Source organism: Bactrocera neohumeralis, chromosome 5 (assembly GCF_024586455.1).
Source record: "Bactrocera neohumeralis isolate Rockhampton chromosome 5, APGP_CSIRO_Bneo_wtdbg2-racon-allhic-juicebox.fasta_v2, whole genome shotgun sequence".
Lineage (NCBI taxonomy): Eukaryota > Metazoa > Arthropoda > Insecta > Diptera > Tephritidae > Bactrocera > Bactrocera neohumeralis.
In genome coordinates, this window is record NC_065922.1 from 62,242,964 (window position 1) to 62,256,684 (window position 13,721).

Sequence of the window (13,721 nt, forward strand, 5' to 3'; positions counted from 1 at the left end):
CAAAATTCCTACAATGCCTATCTAATGGCTGGTTTGGGAATGGGTGGTGGCACACTTGGTATGGCTGCTGCCGTCGGAGCTTCCCACATAACAGGCACAGCCGCAGCAACTGGTGTTCTCGGCGTTAGCGCCAATACCCCAGCCACGACGGCTACGACTACTTTGGGTGGGTTTGCTGTAGGCGGCGCAGCACTGCTCGGCTTAGGCACGCCGGCATTACTAACGAAACACCATCATCAACACCATCAACATCATCGACATTCGCTGACAACACGACATCGAGTGTTGCGCACAAGAAGTTCGGGAGCGACACACAATATCTGGGATGAACAATTGATGGAGGTAAGGTCGTTTAGGCTGTACATATTTACATACATACATACATATGTGTATAGGACCAGACAATATTACTCTATTACTTAAGTGACGGATTTAAAATTGTGTCGAAACCTACATTTTAACAATGACCACAGTAAATTGATAATTGATGCGAAATTTTGTCAATTTACGAGGGAGAGAATGCGAGATGATAGTGCTAACACCCACTCTCCTACCTACAAAGTTGCAATAACTTCTTCAAAAAACATACATAAATAAGCAAAGATCCTACCCTTATTTCCTTATTCCCACCCGCATAAACTCTGCACAATGAGCAATTTTGTTTTCGATTCGGCTCATCTGGAAACAGTGATTATTGGTGGTTTTCACTTTGCGTTTGGTGATATACTCACTTGCACTTTTCTTTTCAAATTTTAAATTTTTATAAAACTTTTTGATTCGCTTTATTTCGGATTTATAATTCGTACTTTACTTTGTTGTTTTTAATACTTTTATTAGCTTCACTTGTATGTTTGCTTGCATGTTTCTTATTATTAATAATTTACTTTATTTATAACATATGTATACGTGTGAGATAGTAATAGGAAATTTAAATATTAAGTCATTGTTATTAACATACATTCTCCCACTTTACGGATATTGTAAATGTCATCAATATATTCGTCAAGTTTTATTTTTTACCTTCAAGCACTGGCAAACCGCTCCCTTTTTTCACCCATTCCGCCAACAGACTGTTCGCAATGACCTGACTCTTTGTGCTATTCATACCCAATAATTTCTTAAAAGCCTCCGCGTGGGTGAACTAAGGGGGTATTCTGGTCTAGAAGCATGAATTTCAGGTAATTTTTAAAGTGTCGTAAAAAAAGGCAATTAATATTTTTACTATCCATTTTTATATTAGTTATTTGTTAATTTTAGAAGAGTACAGAAAAAAATTAAAAACTAAAAAAAGTAAAAAATTTCAAAAATTATGAGCCGACGAAGTGGGGGGTCTCTAAAAATTTCCACGTGACCATACCCATGATTTCAACCCTCCTAGTTATCTGAAACCAAAAAAAAAAGGTTATTAATCTAGAATAATGTCGCAATGGCCGGAACTACGGAAAAGTGGAAAAAATTTTTTCACAAAATGGCGACTGCCTGAAAAAAAAAGTTTTTTTGGATCACTTTTTCTGACTATTTCGAATTTTTTAAAAATAATAATAATAATAATAAAAAAAAAATTTTCACAAAATGGCGACTGCCTGAAAAAAAAAGTTTTTTTGGATCACTTTTTCTTACTATTTCAAATTTTTTTAAAAATAATATTAATAATAATAAAAAAAATTTTCACAAAATGGCGACTGCCTGAAAAAAAAAGTTTTTTTGGATCACTTTTTCTGACTATTTCGAATTTTTTAAAAATAATAAAAATAAAAATTTGGGGATGGGGCCAGTTCCAACCATAGACAAGCCTATAAAGAAGACTCTATAAAAATTTCAAGTAAATCGGTTCAGTATAACCTGAGAAATCGTGGATATCGTTCCGAAAAAGTCAGTTTTGAGAAAAACGCGTTTAAAGTTTAGGAGACAATTCTAGTGAACACGGACGCCACGTCACAAAATCGGCTGTATCTCCGAAAATAAGTCGAATTTTGAAAAATCCTTCCAAGGACATATTTTTGAAAGTCTAAACTTTCAAAATATGCAAAACAAATCGATTTTTTCAAAATTCTAGACTAGAATACCTCCTTAAATAAATATTAATAAAATATTAGAAACTTACTTACGCTCTTAAAATTTTTCTTCGAACGGCGGCAATTTTTAACAGATTCATTCTCAATACTTACATATGTGCATCTCATTCTTACACATTCAAAAATTCATGCGAAAAATTGCTAATCTAACAACAGAATTTTCCATTTCAAAACAAAAAGTTAAATATGGATATGTAGTAGTATAAGAGGTGAAACCTTACAAATGTATTTGTGAATTGGTTACCTCCGTCTTGTAGGGTTATTTGTTTACCTCCGTTCCTAAGACATTTTGCTCTACACAACCATTACGGAACCGTATTTTTTCGGCCAATGACTAGCCGAATTTATGTACATATATTTCATACTACTAATTTAAAAAACACTTAACTTATTTATAATTTCTTCCAATAGCACCTTGCCGCATACTCACCAATTTCCACACGCTCACATCGTATCAATCCGGTGTCATCATATCAGGTGCAAGCCGCATTGGCCGCCTCTCGTCGACGTGAGTCTATCAACAGTTCCATTGGTGCTGCATCGATACGACGCCTTATTACGCTTAATAACCGCAACTGCCGCCATAAGATACCGCCACACGTGCGACATAAGGTGTGCCAGAGCTTCATCTGCATAGCGGTGGCGCACGGTTTGATTTGCGGTGTGTTATTGCCGCTATTCGCGCTACAAGGTTCCAACTCCGTGTGGCATCAACGCGAACAGTGGTTACATGTGGGACCCAACATCGGCTCACTTCTATTAAGCGGTTGCTTTTTGATCTCCGCCATTATGTGCCTATTTACCAAACGCCTTATACAGAAATTTGGTCATACAACAGTGATTGGCGCCAGTTACATAGCGGCGAGTATCTTTCTCCTATGTCATCTTTTTCCCTCCATCTTTACGCTACTGCCGGCATATATACTGCTCGGTGTCACATACAGCCCTTCATGGATTAGCAAAATAGCATTGGTGGTGCACTTTGGTAGCAAGTTGAGCTGTTCCCAGCATGAGTGCCTGCTGAGTTCGTCGCACAATACAGATGTGATGGATGAGCATAAACTCTTTTGTAACCGCGATCAAAAGGTGCGCCGTTTGGCGCGCTGGTTTCAGGTGGCACAAGATCTGGGTATCATACTGGGCACGCTATTGGCATCATTCACGTTGGCTTGTAGTTCTAGCGATTGGAATTGCTTCGATAGTAGCGAAACAGTGGCAATGGAGACACAAGCAACTTTACTGCCCAGTGAAAACCTGACAGAAAATATTGTGAAGGCAGTGGCACTGCGTTCACATTCTTACAGTATGACTGGGTTTTTACCCAATATACCGGGCTATTTCGATGATTTTTACTATCACAATGAGCACGGTGAAAGAATTTGTGGTGCCGATATGTGCCCCGTTTGGCATCAGGATAACACATTTGACGATACGAGCAACGGCACCAACGAAACGATTTACACGCAATTCATTAATGAAAGATCGACTGGCGGCGGTATTACGCTGATAAGCACCTATTTCTTATTCACATTAGCTGCGGCGGCTTTATCCTTCTTTGGTGGGCGCATTCAATGCACATTCCGTCGCGAGGTGCATATAAAAGGCGTAACGGATACGATATTGTTCGCCGGACCGATGGCGTATTTCGTGGGAACCGAACAGGCCTATATGTTGGGCGACTTTCTGCGGGTAAATAATCTGAGAAATCAGTGATTTGATATTTTGTGTATCACATAAAAAAATCTTCTTTTACTCGCATTTACAGGCATTCGTCTCTTGCTCCTTGGGTATTAGCATGGTGGCCGGTGCTTTAGTCGGCATGGGTCTTATGCAATGCATAGTTTCCTGCACATTAAGCATGCTACTACGTCACACCAAACGAATCGTGGTCATCTGTAAGTAAAGTTAACTTTAATTCATAGATTTCACAGATTCATTGGCAATCATACCTTGATTTCATATTTTCTCACTTTCTCCTGACAGTGGCCGGTTTCTTCTTTCAATCATGTCTACTACTTGCTTTATCCAGCTGGAAGCCATCGAGCGATGACATGGCACTTTTCTATGTGCTGGCTGCCTCATGGGGCGCATGTAACGGTATGTGGGAAACGCTTTTAATGGCCTTAATCACGCTGAATCACGCCAACCACGTTACGGATGTCACCAGTCCGTTGCAGGGACTACGTTTTCTCGGCCTAGGTATCACGTTCGCCGCGCATGGTTTGATGTGTGAAACACCGAAAATTATCACCATGGTTATAATGCTAGTGTTGAGCTTGCCGGCATATGCAATGCTAGAAATAAGACTGGAAGCGCAACGTAAATCGCAATTGATCAATTTATGACGTAGCGTCTTTAGTTAGTCAAAAAGGCAAGACGCCATGGCACGAACTCATACAATGTAATCGAGTGCAGAAACATGTCATGGGTGTCAATGGATGTATAGCAAAAGTTAAACAGTATTAATTTTAAACCTGCAAAAGCTAAGTAAACAAATATTTTATACAAGTTATATGCAGCACTCGGAGTTTTGAGGTTATCGAGACAGCCTATACCGTTCGAAACATTAAACTTAGAGTAATTAATAGTTAACTACACATGTATAGTATATCTAAGTACATTGTATTTGGTTAAGACTCCGTCAGAAAAAAACGCTCAGCAAACGGTCTTCCATCTCGCTACAGAATATAACTCAGCTCCCATTAAAGTCGCAATATCTCCAGAACTATTAAAATCTCCATAATTTTTTCAAATGCAAGGTGAACTTATAAGGAATCCATATTTAAGTTAGGTTAGGTAAGATGGCTGGTCAAAGATCCCACGTAGACTAACAAATTAGTCCTTTGTGATGCCATTGAAAAGGAACTCCCGTGTTCGGACTTACAGATTGGCGAAGCGCTTTGTAGCCAATACATAGTTACACAGACGCTTAATTTCAACACCCGCCAGTTCGGTGGGGTATCCAAAGGTATGCGCCCCCAAGTGTCTGAGTCTTGACCTCCCAAAAGCGGGACAGTCAAGCAGGAAGTGCTGGCTTTTTTCTACCGCATCTTCTTCCAAACAGCTTCAGCTTGTAAGATACCCATTCTTACCGCATGTAAGCCAATAGGACAGTGGCCTGTTAAAAGACCCACTAACAATGAGAGGTTAGACTTGCTGAGGGCTAAGAGATCATTAGATCTCCTGCGATCTATCCTGGGCCAGAAGGCTTTTGCAACCGCACAAGTGCCGGTGCTGGCCCAGCGTTGGACGAGCATCCACGTGGCCCAGCTATCTAGTAGTAGACCACAAGAAGAAACAGGAGCACCGATCCGTTCCCATTCTACCGATAATGATTCTAGGGTACCTTTCCTTGCTAACTCATCAGCTTTGCAATTGCCTGCAATTCCGCTATGGCCCGGCACCCACACCAGTCTAATCACAAAAACTCTAGCTGCTAGAGATAGCGACGTTAGACATTCTTCGACCAACCCTGAACGCTCTGCGAATGAGTTCAGGGCTAATATAACCGCTCTACTATCTGAGTGAATAGTCACTTCTCTGAAGGTGGATGCACTCCGTAGCAGCAAATCAGCTGCTACCTTTATGGCTGCGACCTCAGCCTGGAATACACTACAGTAGTCGGGAAGTCTGAAACAGTAGTTATGGAGTGCTCCCGATAGTAGACCCCTCCACCAACCTTCCCCCCAAGCTTTGACCCATCCGTGAAGAAGCTTGCTGCTCCCCTCCTTCAACGGCTTCTTCCCACCCACCATATTTGCTTTTTAGACTTAAATTTTTTTCCATAATTCGAGAGACCATTTGCAAATTGATTTTCTTCTAACGTAGTCTTACCCACATGAATTGTAGATAGGTAACCCCTAATATAAGTTATAAGCATATTTGTATCTGCCGTTTTACTCTTACTCGAAGATCAAGTTTGTAAGCCTGACTGTGTTGTTTGATTCGCCGAATAATCAGACAATTGTTTTTTATTCGTCAGATTGTATGTGTTAGCACATACCATTTATATGTATATACATAAATTTACATACATACTACACACGCACATATACACTACATACATATGATATTGTATAATGTATGAATATTTACATTTTTATATTGGCTAATTATATCGGACGTTAACAAACGCTTACACAAAAATTAAAAATAATAAATGACAACATCAAAAAAGTACACTGAAAAAATAATTATTAAACAAATAAAAATAACAATACAAATTCTACTGGACAACACTAATTTGGTGATTTTTATGCTTAAAGCAACACATCTAGTATATCAAGAGCATATTATGTTTCAAAGAACTTTTTACTTTTTGAAAGTATCTTCATCAGATAGTAAACAGTATCAGAAGTGTAAAATGTTTTGTTTTTGAAATAAAGGGGAAGAAACTCGTTCCCCTGGGCAATTTGATGCTAGGAGTAGGTGTGGACAGATTATACTTATTTTTTATATTAAAGTTAAGCCTACTCGAGAAAATATTTCAATCCAATTAATTTAAGGCGTTTTACACATTGACCCCGAAAATATGTATATATTCCGATTTCGACCATCTTAAGGTAAGAGGTCCAACATCTTTGAACTCTTATATACGCTTTGGTATATTCAAATATTTCCATTGATACCCTCGTCACAGTGCTAAAAACTTCATAAACCACGATTTTTTCAGATTTTTAAATTTTTTCTCGAAGTTATCGCTTGCACAGTCAGACAGACGGATAGACATTCAGAGAATGATTCGGAAAACGAAAAATCCGTTGAAATGCTTGTGCATAACCTTAAGACAAAGAGTTTTGTTTTTTTAAGATTTTTCAGTTACTTTTTACTACGGTACTTTTCCCCCATTGGTAGTTATCCATAAAATCGACGAAGAAATATTTCTTTTAAGGTTAGTTTCCAGCTCTCAAGTAAATGCTCAAGAAAAAAGTTCCTTATTTCTTGAGCTGTAATAAAGTAATTTTGACAGCAGGTTACACATTGTGAATGATGCACATTAGAAGAGCAAGAGAAAATAAACAAAGAAAATATACTTACATGTGTGTAAGTGTATAATTATTTTCATTGCGATTTAAGGAATGTGTTTGATGATTGATAAGTTTTATAAAAGATTTCAAAATGAACGATGCTTCATAATAATGATTTTAACTAATTTAGGATGAATTTAACGATTACTTTGAATATCCTTCAAGAAACAATTGTTGATTTCCTGTTTCTTCGCAAAACCGGCGTTGCCATTTTCGCATTTTATTGAGAAAATGTATTAAAAATTAGTACTAGATTTCTTCAGAGCTGCATATTAGCACAAGAAAATTTACTGCAGGAAAGTTTCTTGACCATTTCTTAAGCGTTTTTTATATGAACTTTTTGCATTTTTTGAGAGCTGGAAACTACCCTTTAGGATAAACACCTAACTTCTGATACTTTATAAGTTTCCGAATAGGCATGCTGTCAATTAAAACGCTATATACCTAAATCTTTGAAATCATTATTAATTGTGGCATGATAACAACGACATATCTATGTTGAGATTAACTAAACAATCGTTAAAAAACGTTATAAAAATAATATATTAAACAAAATGGCATAATTAAGATTATATAAATTGTAGGAGCTATGGTAGCTTGACTGTAATTAATGTATTTAACATAAAAATCAATACTAAGATATCTCATACTTGCACTAAGGTGTTTTTAAAAAATTAAAATTATGAACTAAATATTATAAATGTCATCAAATGTTGATTAAAACAAATAACTAAATGAATTTAGGCATCCCGTATTAATAACTGAGACACATATGTATGTACTCAGCACTCATACATGTATGTATTTGCGTCTATTCCACATTTTAAATTTTTTGCATATCTTCCTCAAACGTTATTCCATTTAAATAATCCACAATGAAATGAAAAAATTGTTTAACTTGAAAGTTAACAATTATTAAGAAGGGATAAAAAGACCTTTCCCTAATATATAACAGGTTAATTGAAAAGTCCGGACTGACACATAAATGGCGCTACTTAAATTAAATCCTTATGATTTTTAGTTAGCCCTAACCTTAAATAGGCGCACTGACAGCTGTCGGATCATTAGATTGTGAATTATAAATCATAACCATTTTGAGTGAAGCAGCTTTTGTTATCATAAAAAATGGAGAAATGGAATTTAGCGTTTTGATAAAATATTGCTTTTTGAAGAGAAAAAATACAGTTGAAGCAAAAACTTGGCTTGATGACGAGTTACCAAACACTGTCTCAGGAAAAACAACTTATTGATTGGTATACTAAGTTTAGACATGATGAAATAAGCACCAAAGGCAGTGAACACAGTGGACTGCCAAAAGAGGTTGTTACCGATGAAAACATCAAAAAAGTCCCGAAAATAAATTTGGATGATCGTAAAGTAAAGTTGTTCGAAACAGCAGGCACGCTAAAAAAATCAACTGAACGGGTACATCATATCATTCACGAACATTTGGGTATGAGAAAGCTCTGGGTAAAGTACGAGTAGGTGACAACTATATGTACAAGTTGATGATTCCAAACAGTGTTTGAAGATATTCAAGCGTAATAAAGTCGGCTGGCAAGGTCATGGCGTATGTATTTTGGGATAAGCATGGAATAATTTTTATGTTTTGCTATGGTAGGCCGGAGACTTCTCAATTGACCTGTTAGATTTTTAATTGACCCGAAAGATTTTCTCAAAACAAAATATTTCTGAGTTCTGTTGATTTATTTTACTTTTATCTATTTGATAATTTTGCCTTAAAGCAGTTTACATATAGTAATAATTTTTTCTATGAATGTAGGTATTATTGATATATACTCAGATTCGAAATCTTCTAATTTTTACATATATCGATAATTTATGTATATTATTCGAGGTTTTTGCGAAATTCCGATTATTTTCCGTTTTGTTACAGCCGTATCGTGACCATTTTGGGCGACGAAGCTTTAAATGTATCTTTATCGAAACTGCATTTTTCCATGCGATCATTACGATATCTCAAGTTCTAATCAGACGATTTACTTGAAATTCGGCTTGCGTATTTTGTAAATATGTATGGTATATAGTATGTCTATCGATGAAGCAACAAAAAGTCATAATTTCTAATAAGTGAAAAAATCGAGTATTTTTGTTGGTTCATACGATTCCAAATGTAATGGACTAATCAAGAGTCATTGTTATATATTTTGGATAAAGAGATGTGTACAAATTGTGAGGACGAGGGTGTGATCTTTCCTCACATCCACTTTAAGGACGCATGAGTGAGTGCCGCGAGCGACATAATATCTCGATACTCGTATAAGTTAATACAACAGAAAAAATATCAATAATTGTCATCTTAGCTGCTAAAAAAGATAATCATTTATCAGCTAAAGAATTATTTCATAGCTCTTATTTTGCACTTCAGTATGCTGCCACTATGAGCAAAGAGCGGTTTCTTTTTTACAAACGAGTTTACGGTTTGATGATAAGTCACAGCGCCTTCTAAGTATTACTGACAAATTCGGCCCAAAGCGAAAATATTACGTTTAATATACTATACATACAATTATGAAAATACGATGGACTTCTAAACAATCCATTTCGAAGTTCCCCACTTAAAAAACAACTTCAAATTTAATTATCTCTTTCAAATGTTTGATGCGGCTACATCTCAGATGGTCCATCCGTCGAGTCCAATTATCGATGACTCATTTGAGCATTTCGACTGGTACCTGGCGAACGACAAGGGTGATGTTTGGCTCCGAGGCTTGAATCGAAGCAGGATTGTACGAATATATTTTAGACTTTACTTATCCCAACAAGAAAAAGTCTAACGGTGTTATATCACACGATCTTGGTGGCTAATCGACCGGCCCAAAAATTAAAATTATCTGCTCACCGAATTATAGTGTCAATAAATCCGTTGATATTTGTATGTGGGAAGTGGCGCCGTCTTATTGAAACCAAATGTCGCTGAGAGCTTCAATTTCAGGCATCAAGTATTTGGTTATCATGGCGCGATAACGGTGGCCATTGACGGTTACGTTCTCACCGGCATCGCCGAATCGATTCTCCACGGTCTTTGTGTATAGTTTCAGCTACGGCTTCTAAGTTTTCTGCACTGCGTGTTGCACTGAGTCTATTCATTGGTCGAATATTATCTAATAATGACTGCTGGGTCTCATATGGGCGATAGTGTTGCGAATAGTACGCTCAGTAAGCCGATTATGTTGACCATAAGTTGGGCAAAGCGCGCGAAACCCACTCTTTACAGAACGTTTTTTTTTATGGTTGGGGGAAGCACCAAAAGCCGGAGTGCGGAACTTTAATCCGCTAAACTTAACCTACTCTCAGCTCAAGACTCTCCCACGGAACCACCGGCAAGACATTTAAGTCTCCTCTATCGTTCGGAATGACGGACGCCTAAGTTGTTCAAAAAAGTCTCAGTTTTGTCATTATGGATGCTGACGCTTCGCTGACAGCTTTCCATTTATCAGTCGACTGACACATGAGTGTCGTTAAATTGTCGACTGAAAAACTACCACCGAGTGTGGTTTTTAGTTTTTCCCTTGTATTTGAAAATCTAGGGAAATAAAATAGTACATGTTCAGAGTCTTCTATATGCTCTGTACACGTCGAACAGTTCGGACTAATGTCATTGTGGAATCTAAAAAGGTAGCTTCTGAAGCACCCATGCCCACTAAGTATTTCGGTCTGATGAAAGTCTAGGTATCCATGTCGTCAGTCTATCCACGAATGGATGTCCATATGTATATATAAACACTCGAGCTCATCTCCCTGGATGTCAATGGGCGGCATGCTGGCTAATACTTCAGCAGCATCGGTTGATATAGTCCGGAAAGCACTTATTACCCGAATTGCAGAACGTGAAATTTCGCAATAAAGTTGAAGGCATAAGTCTTTCCATGATGAAATGTCGAACAATACTGAACAAAAATAACATGACATTTTTGCATTTAAAGTCAAAGACTCAACTCTTTTTTACACGGTTTCTTTTTACACGGATTTAAAGTTATACGGTTGAAAAAAATTTTTTTTTTGTAAAAAATTTTTAATTTAGTACGGTTTCAAAATCACTGTCTGGTAATTATGTTTGTTTTTGCCACACTTGGCACCATTGCTGATAGTAGTAACTGGGAAATGCCCTTATTCGATAACTCTTACCTAAACATTTTGTTCGCATGATATTTACATTGCTGAAATGAACGCCTTTAGTCCAGTTCGTCGCAAAGAATTGCGCTTTTTAACAAGTAGCGACGAATAATTATGTAGCTATGTAAATATTTTTTCTTTATTTATATTCTAATTTTTCTGTTCTTAATTGTAAATTAACATATTTCTTTTGTTTTTTGCTTGCTCTACCAATTTTTCATCTGTATGAATTATGTATTTTAACTTTTAATGCTCAATAAAATGCCATATAAAGATACAATTTGTAGGCATATCTGAAATTTTATAGTTTTCAACATTTTTTACACGGTTTTTCGAAGTAAATATAGTTTTTTATTTCATCTTGCACGGTTTTCAGATGACATCGTACATATTGAACGTATCCGCCATTTTACTATAGGGAACCTTTCTTTTTTACACGGTTTCTTTTTACACGGATTTCTGAGGAACGTATCTACCGTGTAAAAAAAGAGTTGGGTGTATATTTCTCTGAGTGAGTTTGATCTCAATTTACACGGCAACTCAGACGCAGTAAAGGAAAAGTTATTTGTGTAAAATTTTGAATAGAAATATGTTACAGACGATTTTACATTTTGCGCCTGCATTTCGTTTATAACCATTTTCTTTGTTTTAATCTGTGGGTTTTTGATTCTTATCTTCAGACAAATTTACAAAAATAAAAATGCAAATTAAAGAGATATGTATGAATACTAGGGTGCTGCAAAAAAAAAATTTTGAATTTTTTTCCAATCTTACCCTCTCAAATGTTAGTGATTGATAAACAAAAAATCCTCCTTCAAGCCAGGCGCTGTAGCTTAACTCTAAGGGGTCGCTAATTTTTTTTTAGGTTCCCATACATTTAACATAGGAATTTTCGGTTTTTCATTCAAACTAAAATTTCACCAACTAATTTTCGTTTCTCAAAAATAACCATCACATATTCATAAAGTTGGCTTTTCAAACTTTAAAAATTCCCGCGACGCACAGTGGCACCGCTCCGAACATTTCTTGGAAAAAAATAAAAGGAGTTATTTTCAAAAAATCTTGGAAAACTTTTTTATTTAACTTTTTTATTTTTGATGAAAAAAAAATTAAACTTAAACGCAAAATGACGTTATTTATACCTTTACCGTGATAAAAATCCAATATAATATGCAATGTTTTAATTGAATATGTAACAGGCGAAAAATTGTGTTAGTTTTTATTTGTAATATTATGCAGCACCATATCTTTAACAATGGGATCTAGTTCTAAGGAAATTTTGTTCGAATGACGCCTTAAGCTACTTACATTTAAGGATCCGAAGTTATAAAAGTTGTTGAAGACATCAGAATTTGTGGAAATTAAAATCGATGTTACTAAAAGGGACGGTAATTGGCGGTTGTTTTTTTTTTTTTAATTGAAAGTACAGACTCGGAACTTTCATTTTTTTTATAGTAAGAGGGCTAAGCAAGGCAAAGCACATAAAGTTGTTTTCCATCAAAAAATGAAAAGTTGATATTTTTTAGTATAATTTTTGAAAAATTATAAAAATTAGCTTACTTTGCCAATTTCAATAAATTTATTTTTTATAAACAAGCAGGTGCTGTATTTCACTAAAAAGTAAAGTAAAAGCCATAGCTATAAGCTTACATACAAAAAAAATTCTTTATTTGGACAATAATTTTAATCTGATTTTATTGAATAACTTTCCGTCGACTTCTGTTAGTTTTTTTAACTATAAAATTTCACTTTTTATAAAAAACCTTGTTGAATTTTTCTTATCCAAATATTTCTTTACAAAACAAAATCATTAAAGTTTTGAAATTGGAAAGTGGAAAAATCCTATTTTTTCCGCCGAAATGCCACTGTGCGACGTCAATCACTAACATTTGACGGGGTAAGAGTTGAAAAACAAAATTCGCACATTTTTTTGAAGCACCCTAATGAATACATTTATAAATAAATGAGCCGGTTGGTGCAATGAAATAAAGATTTTAATACACACCCTTTACACGGATTACAGTAATATACATACATTTATAGATATGTAAGACTAAAGGTATTAGCATAATTTTTGTACACTTGCCCAAACGATTACACGTGTACACCAAAATAGCACAATAATTGTAAATGTTATTCCAATAATTTAAATGGAAATAAATAAAAAGTTATTTTAAGAATATTCAAAAAGTCTAATGGCAATGTTAACATTTTGTGCAAAAATTATAGCAAACAAATAAGTTTAACTAGTAAATAAGCTCATAAGCAGTTACCCATAAGAAATACGTAATTGCGTAAGAATGTGCGCGTATTGGTGTAAATGTATTTACAATTACATATAAAAATATGTGTAGGAATTTTATAAACATTAAGTACTTATATATGTATGTATGTAGTATATGCAGGTAATTTAATATCCCGTTACGCTCGTGTGCATATGTATATACATACATGCATATGAAATAAATAGAAGCAAAACTAC

At 35.6% G+C, this 13,721-nt stretch overlaps 2 protein-coding genes across 3 annotated transcripts in view; both read left to right on the top strand.

Moving 5' to 3' along the window:
* The window catches only part of LOC126759402 (uncharacterized), a 36,343-nt gene extending 31,403 nt beyond the window's left edge, over window positions 1-4,940 (top strand). For both annotated transcript variants that reach the window (XM_050474177.1, XM_050474179.1), the window contains exons 3-6: window positions 1-342; window positions 2,487-3,764; window positions 3,841-3,970; window positions 4,059-4,940. In XM_050474177.1, the coding sequence (XP_050330134.1) occupies window positions 1-342; window positions 2,487-3,764; window positions 3,841-3,970; window positions 4,059-4,420 (2,112 nt within the window). In that variant the 3' untranslated portion in view covers window positions 4,421-4,940. The remainder of the gene's footprint in view (window positions 343-2,486; window positions 3,765-3,840; window positions 3,971-4,058) is intronic.
* Window positions 323-13,721, top strand: part of LOC126759459 (alpha-tocopherol transfer protein) — a 27,815-nt gene continuing 14,416 nt past the window's right edge. Inside the window, exon 1 of the mRNA XM_050474285.1 lies at window positions 323-342. The gene's annotated coding sequence lies outside the window, so the exon portion shown is untranslated. The remainder of the gene's footprint in view (window positions 343-13,721) is intronic.